Genomic DNA, 17892 nt, shown 5'->3' with positions numbered 1-17892 from the left:
TCTCCTCCCAGGCTCTTTAATATCATAAATGTTCTGCTCTGGATGTGCATCAGTTCGTCTGGAATGGAACCAATGGCTGCGGCCAACACACCGCTTACAACTTGCTGTGGGACAATTCGATTATTTAAAATAATTTTTAAAAATGTTTTATTTTTTGTCATTCATATTTCATCTACTCTCTCCCTTTGCATCCTTTCTTTCATGATTCTATTCCACCATCTCTTTGGTATGTGTAACTCTTAGCCCGTGGTGAGTTGGCTGTGGTGAGTTGTCCCGCAGCAAGTTGGGTGCGATGAGTTGGCTGCAGCGAGTTGTCCTAGATCAGGGGTCCCCAACCCCCGGTCCGTGGATCGGCACCGGGCCATGGCATGCTAGCAACCAGTCTGCACAAACAAGCCAAGTCCCATCTGCGAGATGCAGGCAGCACACAAAACCACGCGCCCTCCGGTCCACGGAAAACCCTTTCTCCACAGAACTGGTTCCTGCTGCCCAAAAGGTTGGAGACCTCTGTCCTAGACCTCAGTTTGCCAAGGGCTTTTCTAACATGTAGTGCTCAGAAGAAAGATATATTCTATAACTCAAAGGAACAATGACTTAAATCGTAGTTCTAATAAATTTATCTTACGTTATCAGGGTAGTTTTGTTTCTATCCAAATCCTCAAGTTAATGCGGGATAACTGATTTATCCACGTGTTACACAGAAGATTTAGCATCCTGGTGTCTTCTAGATGAGTTGAACCAACTCAAGTACAAATTACTGCTTTTAAAAAACAGGCAAGAGGAAGATCTCATCAGAAACATGGTTTCTGCTTGAATTACCACAAACAATTGTTAGAAAAGTCTCTTTAATTAAAATCTCTAGGATCAGGTTTATGGAGGGTATATTGGAGGGAAATGGAACATTCTCTCCAAACCATGCGAAAGTAGCCTAATTTTTTTTTTATCAAAGAGAGGCCGTAATTCAGTATTTCTCCCTTTTCTCAGCAGTCACAAGAATAAAAGTGCACTCAGACATAGAATCAAGCTGAAAACTTGCCAACCCCCCCCCCCATAAAACAGGTTAAGGTATAAAGCTTGAGCCCTCCGTTGCAAAGTCTTTTTGTGTTTCGGATTGTACTACCACTAGTAGAAAAGCACTTGGATCAAGCAATAGCCCTTGACATCTCTAGCGTTCTGGGTCCAGCTGTTTGGCAAATGGTGAATGACTGGGTGCATTAACGGATTTGTTCTCCTAATCTGACGAAGATTAGTTTCCATGCAAAGAGAATGGCCACCAGCAAAATGTGTAAAATGTGTGGAAAAAGCAAACGTGTAAAATGTGAATGAGATGAATGCAAACGAATGGTTTGAGAGGAGCAAATGTGCAAAACGAGATGAATACAACTTCCACTGAAACAATTCTTGCCATCATCCATCAAGTCACCCTGACTCCTGATACTGTAGGAACAAGTCCCAGCAGTTTTCTTGGCAACGTTGTCATAAGCAGCTTGTCAGAATCTTCTTCCTAGATTCAGAGACAGTGTGACTGGCCTACGTCACCCAGTTGGCTTTGTGCCTAGGGCAGAACTAGAACCCGCTCCCCTGATTTCTAATCCAATCCACTGCACCAAGCTTATGGTAGTACATTTTTAGTGGTAGAAATTAATACAGTAGGCCAAACGGTTTCAAACCATCACAAGGATACAGGCAGGAATTTAGCAATTTGTAGGAAATGGATTGGATGAAGCACTGCTTTCACATCTATTGTGCTTAACAAAAAAGGTAACAAAAAAATTCTGCAGTGCAAGTATACAAAAAGTCATCAAGAAACGGAGAAAGTAACACACTACAGGAAAAGCTTATATACAAGAACCTCAATTTTTTTTTTTTTTAAGAAAAATCCGCCAAGTGAGATTTTGGCATATGAAACTTCTCCAGATAAGCCAGAAATGATCTCTTCTTCCATCTTGACCGTGATTCTGGAGTCCAAACGTGTGACTATCCTACTTCCGAAGACCTTACGTAATCGCAGGATTAGTAACCATGTGCTCTCACGAGAGTCAAAAGATAGGACTAGAAAGTTGACTGAAATGCCTATAAATGAGAAAAAGCAAATGCTTAGCCAGAAGTTATAGCAAGCTGGAAAGTTTGAGTTTTTCCAGCAGCCTAATATTAATATGCAGGGTGGGCAATCTACAAACATGTTCTATTATTCCAGGTGCTTTATGAACAGACCTAATGTAGGCAGTAAAATAAGGAGACCTAGCACGGTCTCTGATATTGGAGTCCCACCCTTTCTTGGCATGCAAATTGGCTAAATTGCATTTATGCAAACAACACACTTACTGCATTCCTATTGCCATGTAATGGGACGTGCAGAAAAAAAGAGAGTAAGAAATCGCAAGTCAAAAGATTTGAAGATATGAAGAAGAGAATCCAGAAGCTTCATCTGGTACAGAATATAAACAGCACAGGCAGTTATATGTGTTTCTTGAAGAACACATTATATCTCCACCCACTCCGCTAGCGGCATCGGATGCCAGTCTGTTTCCAGGGTCAATTCAAGGTGCTAATTTTGATCTTTAAAGCCCTACATGGCATGGGGCTGAGTTACTTGAGGGACTTCCTCTCCCCAATTATATCTGCCCATCTCACCAAACCCAGCAGAGGGCATGCTGCAGGTCCTGTTGAGTAGGGAGCAACACTTGGCAGACCCTAGGCAGCGGGGCCTCTTCAGTTGTGGTGCCCACATTATGGTGTCTTCTCCTCCCTGAAATGAGGCCGGCTTCTTCCATTTTGTCTCTCTGGAAGTCCATCAAGGCCCGGTTGTGCCATTAGGCCTGGGGACCCCAGGGGCCTGCTGAAATAATGAGGTGTCCCCACTGTTATTAACATCTGCTCTCTACCCAATAGGTTTTTTTTCTTTTAGTTTTATGTTTTTTTATAATCATAAACGTTTTTAATAATGATAACAATTATTTTGTATGCACCGTGTTTCTCTGAAAGTAAGGCCTACTCTGAAAATAAGCCCTAGCTTGATTTCTGCGGGTGGGCCTAGTATAAGCCCTACCCCAAAAAATTAAGCCCTGGTTTTGGGGCAAGGCACACTTACCTTGCAGCCAGGCCTCTCCTCATCAACCCACTTCTTCTGCGGTGTCTTTTGCAGTCAGGCCTGCATTTCTCAGTCACAGGCCTTTCTGGAAGGCCTGTGCAGCCAAGAACCAAGCTATGGATTCAATCCTAGCTCTGTTCTGCAAAACCTCTGCAGCTGAGGACCAAGCTATGGATTGAATCCATAGTTTGGTCCTCGGCTTCAGAGGCCTTCTGGAAAGGCCTGACTGCAAAATGCAGGCTGGAATGCAGCTGCAGGCTCAAGAATTGGACCGGCTGGACGGGGCTGTTGATGCCGAGGTGAGTATAAAAGACATCCCCCCAAAACAAGTCCTGGTGCCTCTTTTGGAGGCAAAAAAAAAGACCTGGTCTTATTTTTGGGGAAACATGGTATTGTTTGATTTAGTTCTGGTGTATGCTGCCCACCTGTTTATGAGATGGGGGGTCTATAAATGTGACAAAAATGAAAAAAATAAATGTATACATACAAACGAGATAGGTAAAAAGAAATGTGATGAAATGTAGTTCACACCATTCAGCCACTCAGACCGTTTTATTCTTGCAAATCCTTGCTTCAGTCACATCCAGATAAGGCTTCCTACACTGTCTTTGATCCATTAAATTGCCTGCCTCCTTCATTCTCAGGAGAACCAATTTCATTCAATCATCATCATTTCATCCATTCGTGACTTTTAATTTCATCCAGTCATGACTTTCTCAGTTTTCTTCCTCTGGACCCATTCTCTCTTCCTTTACATGACGATTTTGCATTTCAGTCCTGATTCATTTTCTCCAACAGACTTCTTGTGGCCCCTCACTTGCTTTTTTTGTGTTGAATCCATTTTCTTCCAGAACCCTTTCAGAGCAGAATCTGAAAGTTTGGTCAGAATGAATTGAGCACGATGTGCACAACGTCATGACACACATACAAAAACAGGGGTGGATAAGCAAGAGGTGTGTGTGTGTGGAGTGGCACAATTTTTTCTTGAAACTCAGCTCCAATTCTTTCAGTATTGTCCCTTGGGACCTAACCTGGAGTTATTAGCAATGATGAAATCCTACTTGGATATGTACCCAGAACTATTTAGATAAAACCAATTCATAGTTTCAGGGGCAGGTTCACCTATATCTTCAGAAGTCACCTGTTCTACCTTTCTTCCTGGGGCTAAGAGAGAGAAATGGCCTACTCATTTAGATAGCTTTAAGTCCAACATGGGCCTAGAACTCCACTGTAAATTTTCAGGTTCGGGTGCCTTTAATGACTACACTACAACCTGCTCTTGGTCATCCATCTAGGCTAGATTAGAGATTCGCCATCTCTAATTTTACTGACAGTCAGTAAAATTTTATGACCTCCCTCCAATTACTGTTGCCCATTTAGTAAGACCTGGCAGGCTTGGTTTTCTCCAGATCCTATCTCTTGTATAGCCACTTTTGATAAATGGCTCAGGATGGCATACAATTATCCCAGCTGTAGAAATAGACAAGCGACAATGAAATGGAATAAAGCATGAAACAAATTATCCTGGAGGCATTCGGCAACTGAAATACTCAATCCAGATAGGTTTACTAATCCTCCTGACTCACAGCCCGAGAAAGAAGAAGGTCCTCAAGGGTTTGCAAAAGAAAGGCAAGACTAGTACTGTCTGAATCATGACAGGAATACTATTCCTAAGGGCAGATGCAGCATCAGACAAAGCATGCTTCCTGTGTCCCGTAAGATGTCATAACTTAAACCAGAGATTTCCAAACATGGCAGCTTTAAGACTTATGGACTTCAACTCCCAGAATTCCCCAGCCAACTCTCAGAATTCTGAGTTGAAGTCCACAAGTCTTAAAGATGTCAAGTCTGGAGACCCTTGGCTAAAGAGATAGGATCTGGAGCACACCATGCCTACCAGATCTTACCGAATGGGCCAAAATAATTGAAGATAGGTCATTCAGCAAGTAACAAGGCTTTGATCCATGAAGGACTTTAAAAAATACTTTAATGTAATTTTGAACTGCATCCAGAAGCCAACTAGTAACCGTGTACTCACCAAATACTGGCATTATATGGACGTATTGAGGTTCTCCCATAACCATTAGCACTATGGCATTCTGACCAGCTGTAGCTTCTGAGTGATTTTAAAGGCAGCTCCATAGAGATTGCATTGCATTAATCCAGAAGTAAAATATTTTCTACCCCTTCTGTTCGTCTGCTTTCTGACAGGTGGATGTACCCACACTTCCAGCCACCCCCAATTTTAATTTTCAATGGGTGGCTCTGGAGCATATGTGAAACCCACGGGGATTTTTGGAAATGAAAATAATGCTGGAAGCAACATACTTTTTAGTCTGGAACAGCTTTCGTTTTATCAGCAGACAGCAGGTATCCGTTTTCAATAGTCTTTTAAAAAAGTGAAATGGGTATCATCCTGATTTACAGATATTACAGGATAATCATGGGCCCATTTGATCCACTAATCTGAATGAACTCAGTAAATTTAAACATTGTTTATTCTATACTGGAATGTGATTTAAATTCAAGACAATTGTTAAGAATACTGGAGTTTTTCCCCACTAGAGGGCACATATTTGGATCTTCAATTGGAAGGTTGAAATATGAAGGAAAGAGCAGAGTTATCCAAACAGGAAGAAAAGGAACAGCACACATGGGTGGAGTATATAAAAAAATCTTCTTGGATTTTTAATACTGTTTTTGTGTTTAATCAATTAAAATAAATTGATCTTAAACCTTAAAGGCTACTGTGGCCCTTTCTCCTGAATACAAGTAGTCTTCAACTTGTGACTGTCATTGTGACCACAATTTTGGTGGTAAGTTATGACAATAGTAAAGTGGGTCACTTTACTGCACTTAATTCTATCCTCTTTTTTGCAGTGGTCATTAAGCGAACAAGGCAGTTGTAAGGCAAACACCACAGTTCAGTGAACTCATTATTTGCTATGGGATGGTTTGAAATCGTGCAAGGAATTACAATTAAAGGAGGATACAGCTGAAGGATCTGATCTCCCTTATACTACTTGGAGGATAGGTTGAGAGTTAGAGAGGCTAAATGTAAAACCAATATGCTCAAGTGGAGACTCCTAGCGGATAGCAACACGCTATGTGAATGTGGAGAGACACAGAGTCTAGCCTATCTGCTGTTATATTGGCTACCAGAAAGAAACATGTATTGATAATTATTTTTGGCCAACAACAAAGCCAAGAAGGTGGCTTCATTCTGGCAGTTTCAAGTTTGATCTAGACACGGAAGAACAACATATGGGACAGTTTTTGCAATTAACTGGAAATAAACACGGGTTTCTGGCAAAAACATCATAAGTCACGGTCTTGTGACCATAAATGCAGGCCAGTTGTATAGTGTCCAAAATGCAGTCACATTTTAATTTATTGGGTTGTAAAATGAGGTGGAAGTGGGTGGGGGGGAGAAGAGAGAGATACTTTCAGCCTTGCGACATAGATGATATAGCAAACATGGTCAAGATGAGCTAATTCTATTTTATCGTAAAGTTACACTAGCAGAATCTTGTAGGTCTGAAAATATGTCTCTGGCCCTTGTCCGTTTTATAGACCAAGAAACCAGGAAGCCTCCATTCTCAGCCTACGGCCCCACCCACATTCCTGTTGTGAGGTAAAACTGCATCTTCTCTTGATCGTTCCCTTAGCTCAGGGGTAGGCAACCTTGGCTCTTTTATGACTCGTGGACTTCAATTCCCAGAATTTCTGAGCCAGCATGGCTGGCTCAGGAATTCTGGGAATTGAAGTCCACAAGTCATAAAAGAGCCAAGGTTGCCTACCCCTGCCTTAGCTGCATCTCTTTGCCCAGTCTCCCAAAGTCATCTTCTCATACCATTACACATTCTTTCCTCCTATTTTCTCGCTACAACCCTGTGAGTTAGGCTGGGCTGAGCAACAGTGACCGGCCCTAAGTCCTTCAGTGAGCCTCTTGGCTGAGAGTATTGGGGTTCCATCGGTCTCCCCAGTTCTAGTCCCAACACCTCAATCACTACCTAAGTCCACCATTCTGAAGTTCAGACTTGATCTTATCTTCATGTTGCTCAGAAGTCAGAATCAGAATAGCGTTGGAAGGGAACTTGGAGGTCTTCCAGTATAGGCCCCCTATACCATTTCAGACAAGTGGCTGTCGAGTCTCTTCTTAAAATCCTACAGTGATAAAGCATCCACAATGTCTGAAATGCAAACTGTTCCTCTGGTTAATTGTTCTTACTGTTAGGAAGTTTCTCCTTAATTGCAGGTTGCTTCTCTCCTTGATTAGTTTCCATGCATTGTTTCTTGTCCTGCCCTCTGGGGCTTTGGAAAATAAGTTGACCCCTCCTCTTTGTTGCAACCCCTCAAATATTGAAATACTGGTATCATGTCATCCCTAGTCCTTCTTTTCTCTAGACTAGCCATACCCAAATCCTGCAACTGTTCTTCATCTGTTTTTGTCTCCAGGCCTTTAATCATCATAGTTGCTCTTTGCATTTGTTTCCAAAGTCTCAACAACTTTTTTTGTAATGTGGTGACCAAAACTGGATGCAGTATTCCAGGTGTGGCCTTACTAAGGCTTTATAAAGCGGTACTGCTTCATGTGTTTTTAAGACTATGCCTCAAGGATTGTATTAGCTTTTTTGGCTGCTGCTGCACACTGCTGGCTCATATTGAAAGGATTGTCCGCTAGGACTCCAAGGTCCCTCTCACAGTTATTGTTTTTGAGCCAGGTTTCAACTAATCTGTCCTTGTACCTTTGGTTTTTCCTGCCTAAGTGTAAAACCTCGCTTTTCTCCACATTAAATTTAATTTTGTTGGATAGGGCCCAAGTCTGTCAAGATCTTTTTGAATCCTGAGTTTGTCTTCTGGGGTGTTGGCTATTCCTGCCAGCTTAGTGTCATCTGCAAATTTGATGAGATCCCCTTCTATTCCCTCGTCTAAGTCATTTATGAAGATATTGAAGAGTACTGGGCCTAAGATAGACTCTTGTGGCACCCCACTGCTTACTTCCCTCCATGTAGATGTAGTTTTTAAGCAATGGATACATAACTGCTGCCACACACTGCTGACTCATGTTTAAGTTGTGGAGCACCACCACATGTTTACTGGACCCGTGCCCTTCCTGGCTGGTTTATGCAGCCAGGGAGAGGACACGCAGCTGGTTCCAGGCAGTTATATCGGCTTCTTTGAGTGAGGGTATCTTCCCCACCGTCTTGAAGGAGGCGGTGGTGAGGCCTCTCCTCAAGAAGCCTGCTCTGGACCCGGCTGTATTGAACAACTTTCGTCCTGTCTCCAACCTTCGCTTTCTTGCGAAGGTTGTTGAGAGTGTGGTGGCGCATCAGCTCCCTCTGGTCCTGGATGAAGCGGATTATCTAGACCCGTACCAATCGGGTTTCAGGCCCGGGCACAGCACGGAGACGGCATTGGTCGCGCTGGTGAATGATCTCTGGAGGGCTCGGGACAGGGGGCATTCCTCTGTCCTAGTCCTATTAGACCTCTCGGCGGCTTTCGATACCATCGACCATGGTATCTTGCTGCGGCGTCTCAGGGGATTGGGAGTGGGAGGCACAGTTTTACAGTGGTTCTCCTCCTATCTCTTGGGACGTTCGCAGTCGGTGTTGGCAGGGGGGCAGAGGTCGACCGCGAGGTCTCTCATTTGTGGAGTTCCTCAGGGGTCGGTCCTCTCGCCTCTCCTGTTCAACATCTACATGAAGCCGCTGGGTGAGATCATTCGTGGCTTTGGAGTTGGGTATCATCAGTACGCTGATGATACCCAACTTTTCTTTTCGACCCCAAACCACCCCAGTGATGCCCTCAACGTGATGTCCCGTTGCCTGGAGGCGGTTCGGGTCTGGATGGGGAGGAACAGACTCCAGCTCAACCCCGACAAGACTGAGTGGCTTTGCATATCTTCATCCCGGGTTTATTCGGACATTCCACCTCTAGCTATGGGGGGTGAATTATTACCCCCCGTAGATAGGGCTCGCAACTTGGGGGTCCTCCTAGATTCACGGCTCGCCTTGGAAGATCATATAGGAGCCGTGACTAGGGGGGCCTTCGCACAGGTTCGCCTGGTGCGTCAGTTGCGGCCCTATCTTAGCCGGGATGATCTATGCACGGTCACTCATGCGCTCGTGTCCTCTCGTCTGGACTACTGCAACGCTCTCTACATGGGGCTGCCCTTGAGGACCACTCGGAAGCTCCAACTGGTACAGAATGCAGCCGCGAGAGTGGTGTTGGGAGTCTCCCGATACTCCCACGTTACACCTCTGCTCCGTGAGCTGCATTGGTTGCCAGTTGTCTTCCGGGTGAGATTCAAGGTACTGGTAACGGTATTCAAAGCACTCCATGGCATGGGGCCGGAGTACCTCAGGGAACATCTGCTGCCGGCATCAAGCTCCCTGCGCCCTGTGCGTTCCCACAGAGAGGGCCTCCTCAGGGTGCCACCGATCAGAGAATGTCGATTGGTGGCCCCCAGGGGGAGATCCTTCTCTGTGGGCGCTCCGGAGCTGTGGAATCAGCTACCGGTAGAGCTCCGGACGGCGCCCGATCTTCGCTCCTTTCGTCGCGATCTCAAGACATTTTTGTTTGTACAAGCCGGCCTAGCCTGAGGGGGGGGGTGTTGGGGTTGTTTTATCTTTCGCTTTTTAATTTTTCTGGGGGTTTTTAGCGTTGTATTTATATTGTTTTTAACTAGGGCAATTGTTTAATCTTTTTTAATGTTTGTATTTGCTATTTTATTCTGCCCTGTGAACCGCCCTGAGTCCTCAGGGAGAAGGGCGGTATATAAATGTTATTAAATTAAATTAAATTAAAATTAAGTGATCGTCCACTAGGGCTTCAAGTTCCCTCTCATAGTCACTGTTTCTGAGCCAGGTTTTGTCTTAATCTGTACTTGTACCTTTTCCTGCCCAAGTATAAAACCTTGCTTTTCTCCACATTAAATGGGGCCCTTTGTTCAAGTCTGTCAGGATCTTTTTTTGATCCTGAGCTTGTCTCGTGGACTGTTGACGATTCCTGCCAGCTTAGTGTCATCTCAAACAAATACCCACTGACATTTTTATATCAAATTATACTTTGATAATCCAATACCTAAAGAGTGTTTCATGTGATGCAAACGGGCTTTGTTTTTAACTGCCATTTCAAACCAGTATGGGGTAGCAGTTGAGGGGGCTGGACTAAAAGCCAGGAAACTATGACGAAGGTCTGAAGTTCAACCAGGAAATTTTGCTGATCACAATCTGCCATCATTCACTTTCAATCAACCTTTGCAGGACTGAGACTATAGAAGCAGAAAGGCAAGATATAAAAGGGATCAATAACAAAATCTATGAAAAGCTTTACTGGATTACGTAGGTTTCTGTTGTCCAGCTTTCAGTAGCCAGTCAGATGCATTTAGGAAACTCATAAGCATGTCAGAAGGGTAAGACCTCAATTCCACTCATGCCGTCTTCCTGTGGGTCTATAGGATAGTAATGAAGAATTCTGGAAGCAATCCACAGCCACCAAGACTGGTAGTCTGATCCTCCATGCATTTGTTCAATCCCCACTTAATGTATGACCCATCATCATATTTGATAGCCCCAAACTCCCAACGTTCAGCCATATGTTATATAACCAAGTGCGTTTTTAAATCTGTCCTGAACTCAATGTCTTTAATGAATAGTATTTGGGAGAGGAAGAAAAGAGAGCCAGTTTGGTCTAGACTCTAGTGGTTAAGGAACCAGCTAGAAAGCAGGAGGCTGTGAGTTCTAATCCTGCCTTAGCCATGAAAGCCAGCCGGGTTACCTTGGGCCAGTCATCAGGAGACTGTGAGTTCTAGTCCCTCCTTAGCCATGAAAGCCAGATGGGTTACCTTGAGCCAATCACTGCCTCTCAGTCCAACACACCTCACAGGGTTGCTATTGTGGGGAAACAGGAAGCAAAAGGTATGTTGGATATGTTGGTTGCCTCGAGTTATTTGTAAAAATAATAAAAGCGGGCTATAAATAAAACCTCCAAATGTAGCTTGAAACGATATCATGGATAATCATGACAATAATGATAACAACAGCGATCAAGCACAGAACACAATTTTACACTTCTAAAGCAAAAGCAGGCTATACATCTAACCATTTTGTGTGACAGTCATGTGTGGCTGGTAACCATTTTGTGTGACAGGTTGTACTGAGATAGCTAGCTAGTCTTTTGTGGACAAACAATGCTGTTGAGGCATTTGAACACTAGCCCAGTTGTTGCAGGAACGAGATGAAACAGTCAAAGTGCTTTTTTAAAAATTAAGACTGAAATCGTATAATGTCGGCAAATATGTTTTAGGGGACATCTCTGAATTTAAAATGTGAAGAAATACATTTCATAATGAAAGAGAAACCTTTCATTAAGTCAGTCTTGAATCGCTAATTCCATACGTTGGGAAAACTCCTCAAAATTACAATGTAGGATGCAATCAATGGCTCTGCGCCATATAAGGTTTTTAATGTCAACTGCAGCAAGTTAAATTATGCTGGCAGGCAAGTGACAACTAGAGCAGATCTTTCAATACAGCCATTGTACCATCCCTGTGCCACGCATGGGTTAATAGCCTAACCACCATACTTTTTTCATCAGTTGCAATCCCTGAATGCTTTCCAAGGACAATCCTAAATAAAGCTTACTGCAATAGTCAAGACAGGATGTAACGTCTGGAAGAGTTATATAGCTGGCTCACTAATTGTTGTGCAATTATGTTTATTGCCACAGCTGTCATCAGCTTTCTGAGGGACTGCAACCCATCCGAAATCCATGTTCAACTTTCTCCTAACAGTATCTTGTCTGGATTTAGTCTCAGCTTGTTCTGCTCCTCTAAGGAGATTAAATTATTATCAAATTTAAGCAACATTCAAAGGGGCAAACTGCTAATGGTAAGGAGCAACAGAGCTTCATGAGCACATTGGTGGCACTCCATCCCAGATCTGCTGGTCATTATACCCAGTGGTTTCATGTAGATGTTAGACAACTTAGGGACAAGATAGAACCCTACGAGATAATGCAATAACTTAGGGACTGACAGTAATTCCACAACAGCATCTTCTGGGTGCATTTGAACAGGAGGGCCCTACGATCCAACCTCCTCAAATAGTCTCAGAAGATATGAAAGTGGGATTGAAGATACTAGAACTGAGGAACACAAGAGAACCAACCATGTTGCACTGCCTCCATTTAGTTTCTGGCTTAGGTCATCCACCAGGGTGACCAAAGGAAGCCTCAAAACCGTATCTGGGGTGATATGGAAATGAGTATAGCTAATCAGTTTCTTCCAGATGCATCTGGAGCTATGAGGTCTTCACTGCTCAATGTCCTTACAACTGGAAAATTAGAGAATTTGTCATTATAAAGATCTTCTGTGTCCAGGAACAACAATTTTTTTTAAATAAAGACTGCATTAATAACTTTTTAAAAGAAGTATAATCTCCACTACACAATGGAAAGTTTTTTTTAATTTGTTTTTATGCTCATAACACATTTCTCCTCTGAAAGCTGAGAGGATTGACAGGAGGGTCTCTCCTCAATTCATCCCCACAATGTGAAATAAGCTCTGTTGCTTCCAAAAGAACTAGCCCAAAGCCACCTCCTGAACTTCAAGGACATGTAGGACCTTGAACATAGGATTCACCTCCCCACATATACACACACACACTGGTCACACGTAACACATTCATATTCTATACTCCGTTTCCTTGTAAGGGTAAACACAACAACAGATGGAGAAGGTGGGATCCTGGAATTAAGACTAGGAGATGAAGGAAGAAGGATGAAGGTCAAGATTATTGAGAAAGTGACAGAGCAACCAAGGGGATGGGGTTGGTGAGGAATACAAAGCTGAGCACCGGCAGAAGACAGAAAGAGGTGCAAGACTGTACAAAACCCCCAAAAGAGCAGACAAATAGGGGGGAGGAAGCAGAGAGTAACAGTGAAATAACCTGTCAATAGGTAGTACAATGTTTGGGGTCTTGACTCCAAACCCTTTAAGAACTATATAGCTAACCTGGACTTTTAATCGTATATGTATGTATGTTTGTGTGTATGTACACACACACACACACACACACACACACACACACACACACACACACTTGTGGCTCAATGAAGCATTCAGGGTCTCAATATCAAATTATGTAACACAGATAACCTGATAACTTTGTCAGGATTCAGCAGTGCCATGGGATTCATCTAAAATCCACACTAAATATCCCACGAGAGCAATGCCCAAGAAGAAACAAATTTTTGAGCAGTCTTGTGACAAACTGGATTATTTTGCACAGGATTGCCAGGCAACCCTCTCTCTCTCCCCTTCCTAACCCAAAGGGCATCAGAGGACTTCAGTATCTTGATGGGCTACTTTACCTTACAGCCCCCCTCTTCTCCTCATTATGAAATATATAAATAAACAATGATAGATCCACCTACACATAGTGGCAGGGTCACTTTTTTGGAACCGAGAAAGCAAAATCAATCTTAGAGATATTACCGACTCTTTATTATCTGTCCCACTTTTTGTTTTTCAGCCAGTACGTTACTATATAACTGTATATCGCAAGCTGCAATTTCAGAATCAAGGATTTTTTCATTTAGCTGCTGAAAATTGTTTCTCAGCAAGGAAGATTAAAACAAAAAAAAAAAAAATAAAAATAAAAAACCCTTTCCCCGGGCAGTATTTGTGCCAACTATTAACACTGTTTGTTCAAGGGCTAACAACACTGCAAAGCAGGAAGAGCCTTCTATAAGAGGCAGAAAGGTGACTTCAGATTTTGCTTTATAACACTGTTTCTACAAGGGCTAAAGGCTAGCCCTTCTTTTAAAAAAAATGAAAACTGGGGATTTTGGCAATTATTGTTTATCTTGGAAGGCAAGTTCATAGCAAACTCTTCTGCCAGCTGAAACGGGCAATACTCAGCTAGACTGAAAATATTCTTAATCTAATATCAGGAGAGGATCTATGTTCCAAATTCATTTCCTTCAAGCACGGGGGGGGGGGGGTGTCACCAAACTTGACAACTTTAAGGCTTGTGGACTTCAACTCCCTGAATTCCTCAGCCAGCCATGGGGAATTCTGGGGTTTGAGGTCCACAAATCTTAAAATTGCCAAGTTTGGAGACTCCTGTTTCTATCTAGAGCATCACTGGGCACATTCTTTTTTTTTTAAATAAAAATACTCTGCTCAAAATATGCTGGCACACAGAGGAAAAAAAAGTAAATCAAGAAGAAGGAAGAGGCAGGGCTAAAATTAGATTGACAAAAGCACCAGTGTTATTACCTGTCTAGCTGTGAGCGTTATCACCAGATATACTTTCAGAATCAAAATCTGTTTTGCTTTTAGGTCCTATTTCGTTCCAACTCTCTATGCAGTCTGAAGCAGAATCGTCATCTAGAGTCAGCTGCACCCAATTTACACTGCTGGCATTGGGTTTTTCTTCACCACCCTGACTATTATGACTAATCTGAAGCTCAGGCTGTTCTGGACTTTCTGCGCTTCGCTTCCCAACTTTCTGGATCTCCTTGTTGGGTAGCTGAACTTCGTCATGATTACTCTTTGGTCCAGGTGGCTTTGGACCCTTAGTTTCTGCACAGCCATCAATGACGCTCTGCTGTTGATGTTGGTCTAGCCATTTTAAGGTCCCCATTCTTAGTGAGCTCCTGTTCTCCTTGAACCAACGGACTATTTCTGTTCTGGTGAGTCCCGTCTGAGCGGCCAATTCATCATACTCCTGTGGAGAAGGCCACTGAGTTCTAAGAAACATACTCTTCAGTAAGCGGACCTGTTCTTGACTGCTTGGAGCAAAAGCTGTGGAGCACTTGGGCAAAGAGGCTGGACGTTGGGAGATGGTGACCTGCTCTGTTTGATTGATTGCACCATTGGAAGCAACTGGGTCCTTATTCTTTATACTTGATCCCATTGAGTCTAAGACAGCTTGTTCCATATTATCCCTAAGTTTTCTCCGCTCAGCAAACCAGCATTCAACCTCTTTTCTGGTCATCCTGACATCGGTCCTAAGTCTTTCCAACTCAATATGTGTCGGGAAAGAGTTTTTAAGGAAACTTTCTTCAAGGATTGCAATTTGTTTTTGAGTTTTTCCTTTGAACTGCTGGAAAATGAAGTCCGGATAGGGATGATAGGTGGGGTCCTGCCGCACACTACCTAGAGCAAGATGGTCCTTGGCTACAGATTCACTTGTGATATGGCTAATTCCCCGCTGACTCCGGTAACGATAGTCACTAAACCACTTCTTGATCTCACTCCTTGAAAGCCCAGTGACTTCAATTAGCCTGTAAATTTCTGCATCGTCAGGAAACTGGGTGACAATGAAGCTTGCCTTCAGAGCTGCAATCTGTTCCTTGGTTTTTTTGCGGTCGCTGGTTGACGTTGGCAGCACAGTAGAGTGTGGCATTGTTGCTGTGCTTACCGGTGCAGCAGACACGTTCTGTTTGGGCAGGAATTCTGTTGGGTTGACATGCTGACGTTTGGCTTCTGGGACAGCCAGCTGGTTCTGCACACCTCGTTTCTGACACTGGTTGGCTGCCATAGCGAGGGTAATTGGGGGAATGTTTGATCCGTTTGAGACTTGGGTCAGTACTAGGCCGGTCTGACTGAGTATCTGACAAGGCACAGCTGTCTGAATCAGTGGCTGTGGCATCTTGGCTGTGGCAACATGAGCTGGGAGAACAGCAATCGTCTGGTGTGTTGCCTGGATGGTGCCATTGAACATCTTCTTCCTTGCCTCTTCCACCTCTTCAGGAGACCAGCTGATGCCGTGCTTCAAACGTTGAGTGGCAAACCAAATTCGAATTTGTTCTTCAGGGTGCTTGGAGGCGGCCGTCAGCCATGATAATTCCGCTTGCGTAGGATACGGAAACTTGTTGAAGGAGCTGATCATGGTAGAATTAGTGTCTAGTGCAGAATTGTATTTGGTACTATTCAGGGGAACGGGGACTTTGGGAACTAGGTTGATATTTGGCGGGAGCTGTACAGAGGGCATCACGTGGGCCAGGATATCTTGGAGGACATCTGCTCCATTAATACATGTAATCGGCTCAGTGATATCTGGAAGAAATTGAGGAATCCCATCAAGATGGCTGTCCACAGAAGCTTTCTTGGTCTCACCTTTAGGCTTTCCTATGTGAATGATCTGTGTTGCTTTGTTTGTATCACCTGCCCCTTCATAGTCAGGGGTTTCAACCACAGCTGGATTGCCTGTCACCTCAATGGATTGTTCTAAGACAGTCTGATTGTTGAGCTTGATCAACTTCAGCTTGAAATTGATTTCTCCTGGATGGAGCTTGGTGTTGTGCTCAGATAAGGAATCATACTTTTTGGTTGTGAAGTTACATTCCGAGCATACGTAGAGGGGGTTGAGAATCACATTGGGGTGTTGCGTATCTATATGCTCTGTGAATTCATTCAGGTTCTGGGTGGAGAATGGGCAGTACTTACATTCGTAACCACCAAGGGGTTTCCTCGTTGGGTTGGCTGGAGATGATTTCCCCTCGATCACTTCACAGTCATTCTCAAAAACATCCTTGCTGGCTGTCAAATTATTTCCTAAGTCCTGCTCAGAAGCACCAGGTGCTTTTTCTGCACTGCAGTCCATGGAGTCACTGGACTCCGTAGCTCCAGAGGCTCGTACCAGACACGGAGTTGTTGACTTCCTTTTGCTTGCCATGACCGCTGTAGACGTGCCCTTGGAAACAACAGTCCCAAAGGTGCCCTCTTCAATGCTTTTAGCACTTCCAGGAATAATCCCAGGCTGGACTCTAAAGGAGTCTAGTGCCATCCATGGCTTTTGGTCGTGACCCACCATACAAAGTGGTCTGCATTACACCTGCATTACAAAACAAGACACACATTGTTAAAAGGTGCACAGCTTCTTTCTCTCTGAAGGCAGAAAGGGCAATCAGGGCCTGCTTTAAATTCTGTCTTTGGAAAGGCCAAAAGCTACGAATTGCATGTAGTCCTCAGCCTACGGCCAGAACTGAGGCCACAATTTCTGTTGCTGAGTGAGACAGTTACGACCTTGCTTGCCACAGCTGTGAAGGGACTCCACTGCAGCTGTCAAGTTAGTAGCAAGGTTCTTAAGTGAATCTGGCTGCCCCATCGACTTTGCTCGTCAGAAGGTCTCAAAAGAGGATCATGTGACCCCGGGACAACGCAACCGTCATAAATACATGCCAGTTGCCCTGTGTCTGAATTTTGATCACGTGACCATGGGGATGTGACAATGGTTGCAAGTACGCAAAATAACCATAAGTCACTTTTTCGGTGCCGTTATAACTTCGGTCACGAGACAAACTGTTGTAAGTTGAAGACTACCTGTATTTTCAAACTTAGTTGCCTCCCTTGATGGTGGGGGGGGTCAAGGGAAGTGGGTGCATTTGAACACTCCACGCTGGGGCATCCTTAAGTGCTTACTGTTACTGGTTTGGACTGCCCTATGCCTTCCAGGAAGGAAAGAGGCCTTAATTATGACCCCATGGGCCAGATTTTCCCTTGGAGATAGGCTTTCAAACATCTCCTTCATTTTCTTGTCTCCCCCTTCTCTTCTCTTCCTGCCACTCAGGACCGTCCTGACATTGCTGAACTTCCAACTCCCAACAGTTTTAGCCAGTATGACCAAGGCGATCCTGGGAAATGTAGCCCCACAACATTCAATTCCTGATAGCAGAGGTAAAATCTGATCTTTTGAGTTGTGCAGGCAGAACAGGAAAAGACACTAGACTCTCCTTCTCCTCACCCATGTTATATTTTATATCTTTGGAAACTGCAGGGAACAGAT

General features: G+C 43.8%; 1 protein-coding gene across 1 annotated transcript; it reads right to left on the bottom strand.

Moving 5' to 3' along the window:
- Positions 1 to 1612: 1612 nt before the first annotated feature.
- On the bottom strand, positions 1613 to 16939 carry ZHX2 (zinc fingers and homeoboxes 2). The gene is made up of 2 exons (XM_081324897.1): positions 14379 to 16939; positions 1613 to 2073 (listed from the first exon to the last, which is right to left on the bottom strand). The coding sequence occupies exon 1, from the start codon at positions 16918 to 16920 to the stop codon at positions 14383 to 14385; it is 2538 nt and encodes an 845-aa protein (XP_081181023.1). The 5' UTR covers positions 16921 to 16939; the 3' UTR covers positions 1613 to 2073; positions 14379 to 14382.
- Positions 16940 to 17892: the final 953 nt, after the last annotated feature.

Source organism: Vipera berus (genome assembly GCF_964194415.1).
Source record: "Vipera berus genome assembly, chromosome: 3".
Lineage (NCBI taxonomy): Eukaryota > Metazoa > Chordata > Lepidosauria > Squamata > Viperidae > Vipera > Vipera berus.
The sequence above is the reverse complement of the archived record's forward strand: the minus strand, read 5'-3'. Positions and strand labels throughout refer to the sequence as shown.